At 36.7% G+C, this 20,842-nt stretch overlaps 1 protein-coding gene across 1 annotated transcript in view; it reads right to left on the bottom strand.

The window, feature by feature from the left end:
- The window catches only part of GPC5 (glypican 5), a 584,807-nt gene extending 564,403 nt beyond the window's left edge, over positions 1 to 20,404 (bottom strand). The window contains exons 1-2 of the mRNA XM_088159817.1: positions 20,239 to 20,404; positions 12,237 to 12,398 (exon numbers count right to left, since the gene is read on the bottom strand). Coding sequence (XP_088015943.1) covers positions 12,237 to 12,398; positions 20,239 to 20,404 — 328 coding nt within the window. The remainder of the gene's footprint in view (positions 1 to 12,236; positions 12,399 to 20,238) is intronic.
- Between the last annotated feature and the right edge of the window lie 438 nt (positions 20,405 to 20,842).

The raw sequence follows: 20,842 nt of genomic DNA, 5'->3' as shown, positions 1-20,842 counted from the left end.
AAAACTTTATAAGGCATGCAAAGAGTAACCAAATCAATCATAAACACTTGATGTGATCTTTAGACTTTTGTCTAAGTAAGAAAAAAATTTTGTGATACTCATACAATGCTAAATCTCACTTAGTTACAAAGCTCCTTGGAGAGACTGAATAACTTAGTGGTCTTCCCCTAAAATTCTGCATGAGGAAGAAATATGGGGGGGATTATGTGGAGTAGACTGCATTCAGTTTTCTCATATATACCTTTCAAAGAATCATTCCAGTGCCAGACTGTACTATGATGGATGCTTTTCTACATCTACATTCACCATTTTTAAGACTGCAACAGGATTGTAGATCTGACTGCTGTAACATATGCTGGGCTTGCAAAACAATTCTTTACAAAACAGGGCAGTGGCTGGCATTTGATTGCAGTTCATCTTCAGAAGCTGATGGATGCTAAATCTGAACTGAAGAATTTGAGATGGGGTTGATATTCTATCATTCCCAAACAGCCCGTTCCAGTGGCTGATCATCTTGACTATGAAAATGTATGGCTTATTTCTTACCAGGGTCCATCTGGCCCGTGTATATTAACAAAATGGGGAGGACACACTAGCCTAGATACTGCTTATGCCTAGATATTGGAAATGCATCTCCTCATGGCCAGAGACCACCCTGCCTAGAAGATGCATTCACCACTGTAGATTTATTTAGTAGCTCACCAGGTTCATATGCCGAATATTTACTCTGTCATTGTGGACCCAAGGCACAGCAAAAGAATGCTACTAGCACTGCATCTCCATATTAAATAGGCAGTATCCACTTCTGAAGGTTAAACAGTAAAGGAAAAAAGAAAATAGGAAAATAGAGCTGTAGAACAAACCAGCATATTTTTCCACAGAATTTGTCCATGCTCTAAAGCTTTGAGTCAAGGGTAACCAATACCATCTTTTCCTATATTATTATGGGAACAGAAGTATGTTAGAAGGTTTTTTTGAGAAACAACTTAAACTTTGCATTAAATTCAACATGCTCTCATCAGAATATTTTTCTTGCTTCCTTTTCCTAGAACCTTAAATAGAGCTTTCTTGGTCTTCAGAATTTTCATTTTTAAGTTTTCAGAAAAATGCTGCAACGCTGTTCTCACATTGTATGAGGTTTTACATTATCAGGTGTGGCAAGTTAAAAACTATCATTTGTTCTGAATTCTCTACATGAACAGTGAAAAGGTGCCAAGGCTGGACTTCTTTCAGTGTCACAAAAGTTACTTTCATGTAAATGAGCCAAATTAGCGTACTGCTCCTTCTACTACAGCTGCAGCTTCTAGCTGTAATTGTGTTTCATTGAAATTTAAAGCTCAATAATGAAGAGGAATCATAGTCTCCTAAATAAAATCCAAACTTTTTTTCTTTAGGTTACATAAGGAGAGTAGCATCTTCATTTGAGAAGCAGAGAAGAGACTTTCTGGATGCTCTGCAAAAAAGCAGTTAATTAATTCTTAATACTGCCTTTGATTTTCACCTTCCTTTCTGATACTTAACATCATTTTAGGCTGTGATCATTTCAAGAAAGGACAGTTGAGTTTAGTTATATACTGGACAGGTGAGGGAACTGAGATTGTAAAGTTCTATAGAAATGAAGACATTAAAAAGACACTTATTTTCCCCTTTTCTTTCTGCTTCATGGCCTAATTTTATACTTCTCTTATTATTTCTTTAAAGATTGGCTTTTTAGGATTTATTCATCTCACATTTTTAAATTTAGTTTCTTTAATCCACTCCTGTGCACAGACATAAGCTAATGCTCAGATATTTTCTGAAGATCTTTAATTTACATGGATATTTTTTATTATTTTTGTCACTAGTACAAGTGTTCTTAATTAGTTTTATAAGAGGTGTTGAGTTTTAAGAAGATATGCAAAAAGCTTGCACCTTTGTGCATCTTACCAAATCTTTCTGACAGTATGTTTCTGTTCTAGTTGTATTAGGAACCACAGCAACTTCAAGGAGGGAAGCCGAGTATCAAAGAACTATTTCAGCTACTGAAGCAAATCTATAGTTAGAAGCAGGAACAAACCTACAATCATTATCTTTTTTTCTACCCTGCTACCATGCCTGTTCTGCAGCTTAACTCAAAAACTGGGATGTTCCTAAAAAGCAACAATTTGAATTGCAATTTTTTAAATCTTATTTCCCTGGGCTCCAATGACTCTTCTATAGCAGTGACATTGTCTAGAGCTTCAGTATAACTTAGCCCTTACTTTCAGAATATACATATATCTTATATCCAGTTCATGTAAGCAAAAAGGAGTAATCATTGGAGTTATCTGACTCCATTTAAAACAGATATATTTGATCTCATTTCCTTTGAACATGATGAGACTATATACCCGTACCTCACATGTAGCCACTGCATTGTTGACTTCTGCATTCTGAAAGAGTGAACTTGAATTTTTTGCCCAGAATAAAGTCATTTGCCTTTCTCAAGGTTTTGCAGGATATCCTCTGTGGGATCAGCACCTTGCTGTAGTGTTAGACCTGGAGGACAGAAAGGACACCCTATGACAGCTAACACAGCACAAGATAGATGCCTGTTGTGCAGCTGAATCAAGCCTGAATCTCATCCCAGTGATCTGCACCTTTGCTGATGTTAACACCTTAGCTCAGGGAGGGTGACAGTGAACTATGTCATTAAAACATTTTGTTCTTAGGCAGTTACCTTTTCTTCTCTTCATGGCACTCCTCTAACTTCTCCCTGTTTCTATGTTCTGAGCTAGTTTGTACCACAGTAACAGCTCCAAAAGAGGAAGCAAAATCAAAGTTCTTTAAACCAAAGGGGTCATTCATTTGCCTCACAATAAGGACTAAGTGCAATGAGTGGAGGAAGAGCTATCTTTAAATCCTAAATTATAATAAGTACTGAAAACACATTGTCTTTAAAAGAAAACAGCAGGTTTATGATATCCAGGCATAAAACAAAAGGGGAAAAAAAACCAGCTTAATAAGCCATTAAATACAAAATGGAAATATTAAATGAAGAACTAAATCTTACCCATGGGTGTAATCATTATGAAATTTCCTTAAATATTAGTTTCTACCTAATAACACAATAAAAAAAAAGACCTTGCATAAAACAAATTACAGATTTTAATCCTCGACTCTGAAGGAAACCCTTAAATTAGATGGCTATTTCAATTTATTTTCAAAACAAGAGTAAGTCATAAGAATCAAGTCTCTCAAGGGACTGATCAAAATTGAATTTGCAGTTTCCTGTACTATGCTGACAATCATTTACAATAAAATCAGAATGAGAAAGGGAAATTGTCTGTGGGACCACTGAGCCAGGTAATAGCTTCAGTATAACATGGTCACACAGCCAAAATTAAATTAAAATGTACACAGAATTTTAATAGGGTTGAAATAGGCCTTACTTTGCTCATAGGATTCTGGCTTGCAACTTTTAAGTAAGAGATCTACTACTACTCACTGGTGATAATCAGGCATTTTATGTTACCAGTAACTTGTTTAAAATAACATGACATTAAAATTATGTTAGGCAAAACAAAGAAAATTTGCTTGCAAACTATTTCAGTTTGAAACTGTTATGACATAATGGAAACATAAAGGAAAGCCATTTTATAACTTCAAATTTCTAGTCCTTTTCTGTACATCTACAAACGTTGTAAACTATATTATCCCATCTTACAAAACCCGAAAGACCTCATAGGCACAACATAAAGAACATGGAATACTTCAAATATTTAATTATTTTCAGATGCCTAACAAGAAATAAATATATTTACATAGCCATAATGTGTTTTACCCAAGTAAGGAACAAAGATTGGTATATTTCAATCCAAAAATAACACATTAACTTGATTTGAAAGAAATCTTCTCAGTGATACAGCAAGCCTGGCCCTGCAGAACATCTTTGCTATACTTTGCACAAGTTTATTTCCATAAGCAGCCAGACCATGGCTATCACAGTGGTAGCAGTGGACAGAAATGTCCACTGGAATTTAGATACGTATCTCTTCATTCTTAAGAGAAGTTAATTGTCTCCCAATCAGCAAATAATTCCTTTTCTTTTAAAAAGTCTGGTGACCTTAGAGAATTCACTGAAAAGGGCAATAAAATAGATGAGATCTGGACACTGGAAATATATCCAGCCTAGAGCTACTACACATCTTGAAAGACACTTGTTCTAAAGTGATTCAGGCCTGCGAGTGCAGACTATATTTATAAATTATACAAATAATTAAAAATACTCATTGGAACAGTACCCTTGCTTTGTGGCACACGAGTACCCTAACCATCAAACTACAGGGCTAATTTTTCACTTTGCTTCTCTCACACTGGATATTAAGTAGGTATACAGATCAAGACAGCTGGAACAGGAAAGAGTTACACACTGCAAAATAAATAACCCACAAAGCAGCCAACTATCCTCAGTAAATTCTGAAACACTATCGAAAACCCCTACATAAATGGCTACTGTACTGTACAAGTACTGAATGGCCATGCAGCTGACCTACAGCAGAACTGTAGCATGCTGTATTGTGACCTGCAATGCATATGCATTTCAAATGCACTGAAACAGTCAATACAAAATGCTCTCTTCCACAACTCGAGGATCTCTATCATTGCACTCCTCTAGCCTGCACAGACCTAAGTGAAAGCCTTTAATGAAAATGCAATTTGTAGCCTTATTAAAAATGGATATTACTTGTATCAATAGCTCTTTTAAGAGTCAAGGAACGCCTACTTACACTTGCCCATGATGTGTTTTATATTAGTAAGTTTACTTCATTACCAATGTTAAAATCACTGTCACTTACTTCATTACATGACACATGTACCTTTCTGCTTAATTCAAGAACACAAAGAAAAGTAGATATTCACTTCTTATTTTGCATGTAAGCAAACTGCCACATGATTAGCAAAAGTGAATGATAGATTTAACAATATGTTTACAGAACTTTCTTGCACATTTCTACCCCCCCAGCAAGAGGGCAGCTCCAAGCAGTGAGCCAGCTTTCATTTACATCAGCATAAAAGCAATCTCCTCCAAGCAGCTGACAGGCTGGAAACTCGAGTGTGAGCTTATTGCTCAATAATCTTTCTTCGTTCCCGAACTTTACTCACACCCTTGCACTGTCACATAGGGTGGCTGTAAGGGTTCAGAGAGTAGGGTACTTCTGAGGGTCTTGCTTTGGTGTGCAGAATAGACTCACTGGGGCACAGCATGGAATTTAGCTAAGTGTCCAAGCTGTCATTATAGTCAGTGGTGACACTGGGCTCAGCTCAGTTGTCTAACCATAGGTTTTCAGTGACATTTGGCAAGTCCTGAGGTCTTTCTTCAGCAATAACCTTGGGGTTTTGTCTCCATAGGAGCAAAATTCTCCTCTCAGGTTCACGTGTACAGTACAGTCTTTTTTTGCATATTACCTGGCTTAATTCTCTCTACACTGTATTTCACCTACTTTAAGTATGGGTACAATTTTTTACAGGAAAAGTCAGTGCTTGATTTTCTAAATTTTGTAAATTTTTTTGTAAATGTTTGATTAATTCCAATTTGATGCAATTCTACCCTTCCTCACTTTTCCTTTTTGCTGTTCTGACACGATGGTTTTCTAATTCAAAAAGTCACTTAAAATTCAATCAGATTTATCCACTCTAGATGTAACCATACCTATCTTTAAAAATTCCATATCAGACCAGTCAACATTAGGTTTACTTCTGTTGGGAAAGCAAACCGCTTTTACCTCTCACAAAGCCTCTGAAACGTAGCACATGATGTAGCAGTATGTCAGATTCACTGAGATGCAATTTGAAAAAAAAAAAAGAAAAAAGGTTAAGAATAAGACTGTCTGTACTGTAAAAACTGCACAATTATTTGAATTTCCCATGTAGAATATGTAGTTCATAATAGCATAAGTATACGTTGAAGTGACAGTGTACAGATCTATTAGTTCCATACACAGTAGTTCTACTGTAGGACTAATAATGAAAAAAAAACCATGTACCAAGTTACGAACAAATTCATGCTGGTTTAATACTGATATATAATATTCAAAATTTAAACCCATTCTCCAAGAGTCTTTATGACTGAAGCAATACATCCCATTATGTTAAAGAACTGTGTAATCTTCTTGGAGAGAGATTAATGAACAAACCCTTTTTGCTAGAGCACAACACCCACAGACTAATCTTAAAACTAGTTAAAACATCCAAATCACTTAGCTTTTCATTGTAAATCACATTTTAAACCCATCCTAAGGCCAAGAAAAGTCTGTTGAGCAGTCCAGTCTAACCCCTGCCCTGCAAGCAGAATTAATGTTATTTACGACATAATTCTCAGCAACTGTTTACTTGTCCAGCTCATTTCTAAGACACAGAATCCCCATAATTTTTAACCAAAAGCATTTTAATGTGGTCATTGGAAAATATTTGCTGATATTGAGCCTGTATTTTCTTTGCCGCAGTATGACACCATTGGGGCTTTATCTACTATAAAGGAGTACAGATAAGCACTTTCTTATGTGTCATTTTTTCTGTGTAAATTTCAGAGCATATTTTTTCTCTCTTCTTTCCAATTGGCCTGTGTCTTTCAAGTACACTACCCAAATCTGAACAATGTTCTTCAGCTTACCAATGCAAAACAGAAGTTTCAATTCACAGATCTCTGCTGTCTTTCTGTTTAAGAATCTTAAAATAGTTGCCTGCCTGACAACAGCATGAAACTGCTGACTTTTGTCATCTTTTGATCTATCATTATTCACAGAACTTCTACAGAAAAAATCCATTGCAAGATATCCCCCATACTATTATGTCTTCCACCGTTCCTCCCCAGCTAAATGGAGCACTTTGCATTTGTTCCTATTGAACAACAATTTTTCACACTTTGTTTCCATTGTGTCAGGACTATTTTGAGTTCTGTCTTTCAGTAAGACTTGACTTGCTAACTTTTTAAGTTTTTTCTTTTTCTTAATACAATAAAAATACTAAGTGAAAACTTCCATGGGTATTTGAAAATCTTGGAAATCTAAAAAGCTGCAGGCAATTCCACCTTTGAAATAATACTAAACATTTATTCAAAACTATCAGCTATATACTACCTTCTCTGCTGGAATTCAGTGCATTTTGAACTCCTGCCTTTTGTCAGTTATTAGCTTCCCAAAGTTCTCAGAATAAGCAGGAAGCAGGTATCCAAGAAAATGCAAATTTTCTATGGCCACTGCTCCCAAAGAATGATATTTTAAATTTGTACTTCACTTCTGTTTTCAAATGCATAAGAACTACATAAAGTGTAAAAAAATCTAAATTAGCATATGTCTGTACTTTTCACTGTGTTACAGAAACATCAACCAAATAGTAGATAGCTTGGTATTAACAAAAATATGAAAAAAAGTCTTAGTACTCACCGAGTATGAGACTGAACAGTGCAACAACATCAGCTTAATTGTAACTCAGACATTATTGTAACTAGGGGAAATAACTGATGGTAAATGAACAGGCTGGGACTAGAATCTGAGAGCACCAGCGCACATTTGAAAAGAACAATTTAAGAAAAGACTGATGTAGTGAAAACTGTTACAGAAGCTTATTTAATCCCTGTGAATATATATATATACATGTACATATATATATATATATATATATATACACATATATATATATACACACACACGTATATATATATGTAAATATCCACACCCCAGGAGTGCCTACAGGCACAGCACACATATACGTAAATAAGTATCTAAAGATAAGAATGAGATAGAGTAGAACGAAATACCTTTGGAATGATAAAAGACTTGCTTGCAATACAGAAATAAAACTCAGGATTAATAATAAAATTTTAGGTATTAGTCTAAATCTCCAGATTTCTGCACTCACAGCAGGCTCTTAATGCTGTGTTTTATGTATATACAGACATACTGGGTCCAAATCTAATATTAGCATTATGTTTATCCTGCTTTTTTATTATAAAGGACTCAAAATACCATATGGATAGATGATTTCTGAAGTTAATAAAGTCTGTATAATAGCTTTGTTCCTTAGACCAGTCAGTGGGTATAATGATTCTTCTGTGTTACTGAAATTCCCTACTTCCTCAGTCCAGAGGGGAGCATGATCATAGCTGTGGGGAAGGGCTGCAGAGCAACCAAGAAAGAAGAACATAACTCTGGTGAACCATAGATATTTTTGAGAACCTCACCCCCTCAATATAACAGAGCGACAGATGGAGTCTCTCAACCTGTCCACATTTTTGTCTTTTAATATAATCCTTAAGTTTCATTTAATTAAATGAAGTTGGGATTCACCAGTATTTAGATTTAGGCTTACTTCTATCACACTTAAAATATAAAGGATTATGAAGATGAGAAAGAAGAAAATGTCAGAACATCAAAGCAGTTTATATAGTAAATGATCTAAAGGGCAACATATCATTTGAAACCATGAGAGATATAGCAGCTCTAGCTGGAAGCTTTCTGATCTCCAAATCATTCTTCAGAAAATTTCACAAATGGAAAGCAATTGAATCAATGCCAGGGCACATTTAGTTTCACAGACGAACAGAAATTCCATTATTTCTTACGGCTTACCAGAGAAAGCAGCTCAGAAAATTTCAGCACATTTTCTAGTTTACACAATTTACTTTAGCTACTGACTAAAACTTTATCCTATTTAAATGTAATAATTGTACTGTGATCTCAAACAATATGATGCAACAATTTGACTTCATTTAATTCTGCTCTAGGATAAAGTGGAAATTGATCTACTGTGTAGCAATAATTTCACAGAAAAACATGAAACTGCATCAAGCAAGCCTGATTCAACATACTTCAGAACTTACATGGCAAAGGCATTAAATTTTTCCTACACAGCAGGAAGTGTCAGGTAATGCTCTATTGAAGAGTGCAGCTTATTACCTATTGCATACAGACACACACTTGCCAAGTCCACTGTTTCAGTGACAGGCAGCCCCATTCAGAAATGATTGATGCTTCCGTATTTAGAAAAACTATGCTACAATACTAGAGTTGCCAAAAATAGTAGCACAAAGAAAAGTCCATTTGCTTTGGACTATACAACTACATTCTTATCTCCAAATTTCTCTATCAAAGAGACAAGCTGTTATCTTGTTCTATGTCACACATGGCCACTTTTTAAAGAGTTATGAGCTCTCTTGTGGAAAAACAGAGAAGTGACATAAGATCCGCTATTCTGTTGCACAGCATTCCAGTCTACTGAAGATCACCAGATTCTTAAAAGCCTATTGAATTCCTCTCCTAATTTTAGAAATTGTAGAGATTTCTTTTTCTTCTCTACACAAAAATCGGCACTGCAATGTCACTACCCTGTAACCCTGGTGGCACTTGTTCATCTTTTGATTACAGTTATAGACATCGATCAGTGTGAACTTTGAGTAACATCTAAGAAAAGTACAAAGTGAGTGCATGTGTACTGAGAGACGTCTATGGCATGTAAATGTAAGGTTTAAGATTACTAGAATGGAGGTGTTATAGCAATCCCTGTACAGCAGCAACAATCTCTTCCTCAAATATTAAGAAATACTAAAAATGTGAACTGTGCAAGAATGTTATCCTATCAAAATTACGGTCTTGAAACAAAATTATCATACAGCTTAAGTTCCCTAGTCACCTTTCCCAAGGGAAATATGATTTACTGCTCTCCATTATGTATCCCCCTCTTACCGGATTAACATGTTATTTAACTTCATTGGCACCCATCCTTCTGTTCCCTTACCATTCCTCAAAGCTATTAAAAAGAAACAAATTCACAAAGAAAAAGAAAATGCACGTTCTGAAACATAAGGAAAAAACTGTAACAGTACTCAATAGGACCCAGTACACAAGTGGAGCAATTTGCACTCTCCAGCTTGACATGTCCTAAGAGACATGGAATTTTTGCAACATTTGAAAATTGCCAATAGTTACTGTCAGGAGGCAGCACTTACTACAATACAGAACCATGGAAATTTCACAAACATTAGAAGGTGACAAAAATACGCCAATATATATAGATTCATTTACTCTCATATAAAGACACATGCACACACATAACAAGCTAATAGAGACATGGGTAGACAGCTATCTCATTTCATCAACACGGTCACCATAAAGTCCCTAGCAGTTAGACACCCTGAAGACTCAGGATCTCTAGACTGTATTTAATGCTGAATGAAAATACATCTCTGAAGACCTCCAGAGACAGATATAGATCACTTATTTTAACTGCCTACTTCTCTCTACTGAATATGCAAGAAACTGACACAAAACATTAGCTATTTGTCCTGCTAGGATCTAATCCACCCCTTTAAGGCCAACCTCAACATACTTTCAGAAGAGGCAGATAACAGCAGTGACAAAATCCATGACATCTGCTCCCTTCTCCACACACCCCAACAATCTCCTTCATGCTTTCTGCATGACTCCCGAGACGTCTGTCCAATTGCCAAAGTAGCAGAAGAGATAATCACACTCCTAGCTGCCCAGCCCAGCCTGATCTAAACACAAAAGGAATGCCTAAACATTTGGTGGTGAGATAGCCACCCGTCATACTATAATTCAGATTGGAAAGGACCTTATGGGGATCTCCAGCTCAAAGTCCTGTCCAAAGCAGGGTCAAAACTGAATTCAGAGCAGATTATAATATCTTACTATGTTCCTAGAATTCCAAGCTGAAAAAACATCAGCAGCATCTTATTTTTTTTCTGAATCTGAAATAATTTAGCTTTAATTTTAGTTTACAGTGATTGCAATTCTTCAAAAATTAGTGGTATGTTCAATAGCACTTTTTCCACAAATAATTACTTCAAAGTTAAACAAGGTTTCAAAACTAAGTAATACCAGAATCCATGCAACATTCTCTATGTTATACTTCTTTACATAAAAGGAAAATAAAGACAAAACTACTAAAGACTAAAGCATGTGCTTTGAAAATACATGACGTGTGTAAGGTATATAAAATAGATTCAGCTTTTAAGTATATGCTTTTAAAAGTTTCTGTTTAAATGCAAATGATGGACCAAAGAGAGCGGACCAAATTTACCATATTATAATATGTACCAAACTCTACGTTAACTCTTAAAGTACCAAGTAAAAGATTATACACAGAAGTTGAAAGGAAGAACAAAAGCGGAAGAAAGACGGAAGGATTTCTTTGTACATTTTGCCAATGATCCCATGATTGCAACACCCTTTGGCACCTGCATTAGGCAGGCTAAATGGCAAAACTATCAAAAGGTGGAGAGCAACTTGCAACTCCAGCTCATTTTTAGCATTAAACAGCCTAAATTTAAAAAAAAAAAAGGGGGAGGCATTAGGAGTCCAAAGTAAACTTTGCATTTTAGGACCCCATCTGTTAATTATTTCAGGACCACACGTTAAAAACAAGAGAGTTGCCAGAAAACTTCCCAATCTGCATGAAGTCACCATGTTATCCTTTCCAATCAAGTGGTCATAAAGGTTAATAAGTACATATCAACATTAATTAAATGACAAGACTTTAGAGCTTTGTCCTCAACACATGTGAACTCTGTATCACGTACAACCTCATATCTCTACTATTTTCACATCTTCTCAGCTCCTTAAACAATTTCTGCATTAACTTATGCCTAATTAAATCAAAAAGAAATTAATAGTATATGAAGAGTAATCTCAGAAAGGAAAACCCACTACCAGTCCAAATAAGTATTATTTATCAGGCAAACTCCTGTTGTTTATTAAACTACTATAGCTCAACCTGCAGGTTTTTTTCAATTATACTTAGAAACTCAGAAGTCTGCAAAACTAGATCTTAAAAAGGAACCTCAAAAATCTCAAAAACAAACTACCCACGAATGTCTACTAGAAAAAGACAAAAGAATATAGTGGATGGAAATAGTGGTATAACAAAAATCTCTCTTGTAGCACTCCAGGCACTAATTTTGCATTTTTGTATGGCCCAAGTTCAAGTATTTAAAGAGTTACAGGTTTACAATTAAAATCAAAGCATCTTACTAGAATTATGTCTTACATTTTCTCAAATATAATTTTTCTAAAGCCACAGATTACAAAAACAGTGCAATTTCTAATCACCTGCATGATTTAATACTCCTTATTTGAAACCATAAAAGCATAGGGAGAAGCTAAAAATTAACAGGTAACTTTTATGACATCATAAATAATCAAAGATGAAAATCAAGAAAAGTATGAACAATTTTGGAAATAAAAAGAAGAAAGCTTTACCTTGAAAAGCAGCTGCATTATGAGATATTAAAAACTTTAATGTAGCGCTTGATGTTTGAAGCACTTGCTGTATATCTTGTTTTACTGCAGTCTGATACCTTTCTTCCATCTTTTTGGTACAACATGTTGGATTTTTAGAAGTACAAACCTGGAGATCAACACCTAAGGAAAATGCAGTTGTACTGATTAATATAAAACAGAAGTATGCAAAACACAAACACCTAGAGAACAGCTACCTTTTTTTTTGTTTTTTTACATGGGTATTGACACACAGAAGAAATACCCAATGCTTTAAAACATTTGGTCAACAGAAGCGGACACTCATTAAAATTCAGTGGGAAGAGTACACTTATTACAGTTAATTAAAGTCACATAATATTATTTCTCTGGCATTGTAATCTTGTTCCAGCTGGAAATATTGCTAACTAATGTTGGTAAAATATACCGAATATGCATTGTAAATCACAATACAAGTGGTAGATGTCCCACTCCCAGAAACACTCAAGATCTGGTTAGATGGGACTCTGGGCAATCTGACATAGTTGAAGATGTCTGCTTATTGCAGACTAGATGACCTTTAGAGGTCCCTTCCAACACAAATTATTCAGTGATTCTATGATCCTTTAGAATACTTAACTGCTGGAGCAGCTCATGGCTGGGACTCCTGTGCTTTTGTAAATCTTGGACTAGAAAAAGCTAACTACTTCCAAACATTATAAACACACCAGTGGAAAGCTCATTCCTGACAAGTTCATAATGAATATGCTTATATTAACTTCTACATGGAGCAGTCCTAACTTCCAGTCGAATCTCCCTGTGTCTTTCTCTAACGCCAAACATTCCCATCAATCCACAACAGCAACTCCCTACTTCCCTAATAGGTTGGGAGACATTTCTACAAAGGAGTATTTTTTTTTTAAATTTTGGGCATGCTGAAATCTCAGAGTGAAAATTCAGTACTTTTATAACTTTACAACTGGAGCATAATCAAGCATGAAAAGCATTATTCAACTTCCTTGTTACCATGTGGTATTAAAAATCTTTTCCTTTTTTAATACTGTATCTAAACAATGCTTTCTAATATAAAGAATAAACGTATCATGAAAGAATAAATATGATAATTTGAATTATATTAATACAAAATTTAACAGTCCAATCAAAATTTTGTTCTCAAATATGTTATTTCACTGACAGATATGACAAGATTTCACAGAAATATAATGAGGAATTTATTTTCATTGGCATGACCTTTCAACTTGTATATTTTAGTTATTAACAAATAATATACAGGATAATTGCTCACATGTAATTCCCTGTGTACACAGGCAGAGACGTGGATAATACTTGTCTAATATTAAAATGAAATAACCTAAAAATTAGCACTATTATTCTTCTTAGTATTTTAAACAATTGTTATACACTGCTTAGCTTTCAAACCTTTGCCTCTTGTAAAGCAGAAGCTAATTTGAAACTTTATCTAGACTTCATGGACTTGAGTAAAACCCTAAAATAATAATGAATATTTGTATTCAGTATTATTTTATGCCCTTGGTTTTATGAAAAATATATTTTTAAGCACCATCTTTTGAACATGAATCTCATTCCCAACCCTAAGTGAATTTTGTTTTATAGCTTTAAAACTGCTAATCACGTACATATAAAGTACATTTTACTGACCTACTTTTGTTCCAGCTCATTAAACACAGCTGCTTTCATTGGCCAGGGAAAAGTAACCAACTACAACATACAAAGAACCTAATTGACTAAAAACTGAATTGTTGCTCAAAACTCACAGAGTGGTTTTCTAGTTGTTTTTTTTTTAGAGATCTACAGAACAAGAAATAGCTTACAGATAATATTTCAGAAGACACATAAATCAGTGAAGCAGGTCCTTCCATTTCAGTACAAGCAATATTTAAAAACCCACACAATTATTTTCTGAGTTTTCACATCTAAAAAACTTTCCATCTTCCATAAGAATCGTTTTATCAATAACTAATTTCGAAATAGAGGGAGAAAACACTTTCTACTCCAGAAAGGCATATTGGCTCTTTTCAGTACCAAATTCTGATGGCTCTACGCTGTGATCTACTTTGAGATAAGATCGCAAGACAGCTAGAAGTGAAATACCTTAGTCTGCAATAAAAATACATTGAAGTAAACAGTTACAGTATATATATACAGAAAGGGTTTAGAACTGAAAATAATCTAGATGAGTCTAGGAAAGACAGCTAGGGAAGAAAAATGTAAGTGTTCTGAGGTGCAAGTTTACCTGTCTGGAACTGATTTCAAACTTTTATTCATGGCCTCAGCTGTACAAATCTGTATTTTCAGTACCTTGACATAAACAAATGCTGACAGGATGAGGCTGTTAAGTGCCAGGAAGAGAAGATGCCAGATCTGTTGTAAATTTCTGCCTGTCTATTTAGACTTCCAAGAGATCAAATCCAGGGTCTGAAAAATTCCAAAACAGACTTAGGATTGTCACGAGAATCTTTCAAAACCCAGAACTGAAATGCCATATGGATTGGAAGCAATTTTCAAATCAGTGGTTTATTTCAAAATGGATTTGTAACCTGTATCAGATGTAAGTCCTTCTCATGCTTATCCTTTAATATTTATTAACTTATTTGTGTTACAAGCACCACTCCAAATTCAGCATTACTTGCTACCACTGTGATTGTTGTGAAGTAATTCAGCTTTGCTCAGTAAAAGAGATGGGGATCAGCCTCAAGCACCTGGCCCTGACTGTCGATGCTGTTGAACCATCACCTCACTTCTTTCTGTGGCTCTATTCAGTAGGCACCAGTATTTCTCTCACCTGCACTTCAAGAGATGGTGAATTCCATAAACTGCTTTCAAAGGGCACTCCAAACAACACTGTAGTACAGGTTTGGCTCCTTCCTGATACACTCCAAGCTCATCTTCCTGCCTACCAAGAAGCACTCCAGCAAGGTGAAGCCATCCCTCCATACACTCATGCTACAGCTCTCAGAACAAAACATGTCATCGTCCTGCCCAAAAGCCCTCCTATTTTTGAGACTGCTGAATTTCAGAGCAGGGGAACCCACAGCATCTTGGCGTTACAAAAGGATCGCATTGGTTCTCAAGAAGATTCAAGAGAAAATCTCATAGAGTGAGGACAGTCCATTCCTTCTACAAGACACCAGCCTTAAGCAACATAGACATGACCCTGTCTGTCCCACTCAGCATGAGAGTCAGGAGACAGCCCTCTGTCTTCTACTGAGCTGCACCACCTTTCAGGCTAACCCAGACAGATCAAGTCCTAAGACTTCTGAGCACTGATGACTTCCTAGAGAAGCTGCAAGATTGGAGATTGAGATAGGGAAACTGCTGTGTAGCTGAGCCCACTTTTTTTTGTTGTTGTTGTTTTTAATCTCAAAATACTGTCTTTTTTTTTCACAGTGATAATTTTGTGGATTCAGAGGTGAAATGTTCACACAGACACAAAATTATGTTGTTGGCAACAGTCCTTACAAAAACAGACGTGATACAATGAACATCAGTAACTGATTTGACAGAGCAATTAACTTTTTGACTAAATAATTTTCCAGCTCCCCAAATGTCTGTTAAACAAATAGAGTAATTAGAAGTGTCCCTGCCTCCATACAACAAACAGAAAAAAAATTAATTTGACTTGAGGTAGAACCAAAATCCAAATTACCTGAATGTAAATTATATTAGAAACCCAAATTAAAATTCAAATATAATCTTGGAATTGCATTAAAGTAACCTGCTGGATTTTCAACTGACTTTTATTGTTACTTTAAGGGGAATTAACAAGAATATTTTAACATGAAATAACAATAGTACTGCAGACCAACTTATTCTAACATTATCTCATCCTTCCAGCATGGTTTTTCTCATTTATTCAATTTCATATTCATAATGGTTCTCTACCAAAAAGCCTTTGCAATAAAATTTACACTAATCAGTCTTCACTCTCTTTTATGCTTCTTGTTCTCATAATTGCACATATGATCTTCCATTTGCTGAAAAGAAGCCTAGATTGATTCCTGAAAAAAAAAAAAAAAAATAAACCAAAACTAAAAAAGCAAACAAACAGAAACCAACCAAAAAACAAACTGCTGAGAAAAAATATCTCCAGCTCTTTTTCCTCCCACTTCACTGGAAATTGTTTGATTCTACAGTGATAGCAAATGTAACATTTTTCAATAAGCCACAGAATTCAGCTTTTTGGCACAAATAGAAGCCTGAAAGTTTGTTTACTGACATTACCTACCAGAGGCTCTCTGTTAAGAAGGCAAGAGCGAATGGTTTACCAGCCATCCTGTTCTGCTGTTGCTAAAATTTTATCATTTTATATAAAATTTTATTTTATGGTTTAGGATGGAAGGACCTTACGACTTCAACTCTCTGCCATGGACAGGGACACCTTTAATTAAACCAGGTTGTTCAAAGCCCCATCAAGCCCAGCCTTTAATACTTCCAGGAATTGGGGAGCCCCAACTTCTCTGTTCCACGTATTGTGAGAGAAAGACACCAGAAAAGAAATACTATTTGCAACCAAGATAACAAGAAGAGCTCAGACTCCCATTTAACCTGTCTGAAAAAAATGAGCTGCTGAAATTAGCTAAAAGCTCTAGATTTACTAGCATATAGGATAAAAGAATGGAAGTCTTCAAGAAAGTTGCTTAGGTTACAATACCAGAAAGGATATACAAGATATTGAACACAGGAAATAAAAATATGTAAAAAAGTATCTTGCAGACAATTTTTTTTCAAATCATCCAAGTCATATTGATACACAAAAATAAAATAAAAAACTCCAAGCCTTTGAGTATTTTTTATATTTATTTCATTCCTCATACAGCAAAAAGTGTCTTTTAGGATTTTTAATTACTGAGGTTATTCTGTATAGTCCCACCAAAAACGTACCTGGAGCACAGAATCAGACAGGGGAAAAACTAAGATTTAAAATCAGCATGAATGCAATAAATGTTCCAATATAGCATGCGATGGGCATAAGTCTGTACTATACTAACCAAATCACATTTACAAAAGACCAAGAACAGTTAGTCAAATGTCTTGATTGCTAGAGGTAGAAATAAGTATCTGGGGATTGGTAAATATATTAATTTATCTTGATTATTAGTTGCCATTTTCAACACTATTATATCCTGTCCTATGTGGAAGATAACACTAACTCAAATTTGTAGTTTCCATATCCTTTGAGATCACCTTCATGTACATATATATGTCATTTTTGCATAGCATGACAGAGGTATTTTTTTCTTCCTTAAAGACACACAACCTTTACACAATAGATGCAAATCTAATTTCTAATTATATAAATTAATGCAGATTATATAAATAAATTATATAAAATAATGCATAGGTTTTTGAGTTAACATACATTCAAAATACACACACATAACAATCTCCAGAACTAGAATTCATCTGATTTACTGATTCAGAGCTGCTGGTTTTATTCCTACTAAGAAGAAGAAAAATTTGAATGGTACAGCCTTTTTTTCATACATGCAATGAAAACAAATGTAAGCCCTATAATTTTAGTGAGTTCCATTGTATACAAAACCATACATCAACCAGCATGCCTGCTGTTCTTCTGCTGGTGATCCAACTCTACCCCAAAGATTCAGCTTAAGACATTTAAATGAAAGTGTTGTTACATAACTTATGTCTAAAGTACCACTAAAATAAAGACACAGAGGCAGTGCAGTAGAGGCATTTATGCAGCTTATTCTGTAGACACCACCAACATTTGATAATGGAAGTAGCTCCAAGATGCCAGAAGCTGCACTGGCTGTCCACCGTGGCTGCCCACAAAAAAACCTGAGATGACAAAGGTATCCCGCCCACTGCACGCTGCACTACCACAAAGACGTAACTTTCCCAGAGTTATTGCATCTGTCAGCCCTACCGGGAACATTATGGAAACCTTAAGAAAATTAAATTGCTGCCAGATGCCCACATTTCAGCACCAAAATTAAACATTGTAGAGGCAACTTGGACATCTATTTATGTAAGTGGATACCTACAAAAAATGTGTGTGTTGTATGTGAGCATCTTAGACATAAATACAGTTCTTAGTGCCATCAGAAAAGGTTTTAAAATATTTTTACATCTTACCTCAAAAGAAGGCTTAATACAGAAGATCAGTAGCAAAAACTGACATTTCACATTATGATTTGAGCCTACGAAGATCTTTAATCAAACCTAAATGTGCTAAAATACTCATTTAATCCCCGCTTTCTTGTCACTGCCAGTTCTGGATAGATTTTACTGTTTGCAATTATTTGTTTCATGGTATCTCAGATCACTGCTATTCAGAACAAGAACTCTGGCTGCCCACAGCAATGTAATTCCTTCAAAGAGTGAAAGGCTGCTGACCATGCAGCTGTACCACACCTCCTGCTGCCCACCGTTTGCAAGGGCAGCAGCAGAGAAAGGAATTCTTTTATATTCTTACAATTCAAACACGGCTTTTCTTTCGAACAGGAAATGCAAGAAAGTCAAAATCAAAAGGAGAAAGTGAGAGGTGATATAAAAAATATTATAGGGGAAAGGAGGAAATCATAGGAACAGAGCAGAAGAAATATATATAAGGTACTAAAGTTCTTCAGTCAACATATTTCCTCCCTATCTCTAGTACACAAATGAATGGTAATCCAAATAAATGACAATGACAGAGAAAGCATAAAAATTACAGTAGGCTACAGAATGAGAAGAACATAGATAAAGTGATATCATATATACCATATCATTCATACAGAGATTATTAATACAAATAATCAGCACAAAAAAACTAAATCATCAACAAGGCTGTAACTCAGATTTCACTTTTCTGACACCTTCATTCGCAGGGTACCTGTCTCATCAGACTTTCCAATTGAAGTGTTTATTTTCTTTTTATCAAAGACAATTATAAAATCTTTAGGCTATGACAATACAGGAAGACAGCAATACATGTTGATAAATGTAGTAATAAATATAGTGCTCCAATTTGTAAACTACACACTGCAATACTGACCGTGTTAAGCATTATCTCTCACATTTAAAGCTAGAATTATTAAAAGCTGTATTTTGGAAGGATTCCTTTAAAATAAACCTAGTATGTTTTATCTCAACTTGCACAGTTAATAAAAACCACACAAACTGTCTTTAAAAAAAAGAATGCGGCTAGCTATTGATATTTTAAAGTGAGGATCACATTAATTCAGCTTTTGCTGCATTTTCTATCAAAAAAGCAGACTCACATTTATTAATTAACTTGTCATCCAAACGTGAACACACGTTACAGATTGTAAAAGAAAATTGTTTTCTCATCCTATATCACTGATCACTAAAATACTTGCATTTTAATTCTCTGAGTTCAACTGAGGTTCTCACAAACTTAGAACTCAAACCTCAAAACGTACACCTTACTATATATGTGCTTTGCTACGTCATTCAGTATCTGCTTAAAAAAAAAAAAAAAATCATTGTTGATACAAATGCTAGATACACTCAAATTGCCATAAAGACTCTACTTTCCCGGGAATTTTATTCCATTACATTCCAGTGACAGGCAGCTATCCAGTACGGAAAATGCGCAGCCCGACCACTTGCAGCGGCGTAAGTCACTCTCATTTCACAGCAGGGTAACTCCCGCAGCCCCAGAGCACTGGGTCGCTGTCCCGATGTACCGGTGCCTGCCACGGCCGGCTGAAGCAGGGTGACCCCAGCTGAAGCTGGCTCGCTGTGTTCTGCGCGATACGGAGTGGAAGCGGATAGGCACAACGGGGTTCTGGGCAGGTGTCGGGGTGCTCCAGTGCCCACAGCCCGAGCAGAGCGTTTTCTCTCTTGAGTAAGGGGCCAGCCCCGATGGAGGAGTGGGGGATCCGATGTGCCCGTGGGGTCCAGCCCCGCCACCAGCACCACCCACCCGTCGCCGCCGGCGGCACCAAATTCAAACCCGCCGCTCCCAGCGCCTCCTGCCCCGCCGGCTCTGCCTTACCTGCCCGCGGAGACTCCGGGACGCCGCCGAGCGGGCCGAGCCGCCGCAGCTGGAAAACTTTCCGGACCGCCTCGCAGCTCGGCGGCGGCTCCGCACCCTCCGAGGCGGCGGCCAGGAGCAGGACGGCGAGGGTCAGGACGGCGAGGAGGAACCTCTTCGCCCCCATGGCCCGCGGCCGCCGCCAGCTGCCGCAGGGAGCCGCCGCCGCGGGGGGAGGCACCGCCCTCCGGGACCCTCCCCCGGCCCGGCCCGGCCCGGCCCCCGCCCCAGGAGGGGCCCCTGCCCGAGCCCGGGGTGGCAGCGGGAGGGCTCTGCCCAGCGCCCGTGTCGGGGCTGGGGACAGGACGAAACCAGCCCACCGCCACCACCACGTACACCCGGGATGCTGGGAGTGCGGGCTGCGGAGGAGAAACCCAAAGGCAAAGGAATCGATGGGATGGTTGGGGAGCAATTTGGACCGAAAACACACATACACACACACACACACCAAAAAAAAAAAAAAAAAAAAAAAAAAAGGTAGCGCTTTGGGGAACTGCTAGCAATAGCCTTTAACACCGTCCATAAGGTACGCCAGTCACTTTGGCTTGCAATGCCAAACTTTTGT

The sequence above is a fragment of the Sturnus vulgaris genome, chromosome 2 (assembly GCF_052056855.1).
Source record: "Sturnus vulgaris isolate bStuVul1 chromosome 2, bStuVul1.hap1, whole genome shotgun sequence".
NCBI classification, from domain to species: Eukaryota; Metazoa; Chordata; class Aves; order Passeriformes; family Sturnidae; genus Sturnus; species Sturnus vulgaris.
The sequence above is the reverse complement of the archived record's forward strand: the minus strand, read 5'-3'. Positions and strand labels throughout refer to the sequence as shown.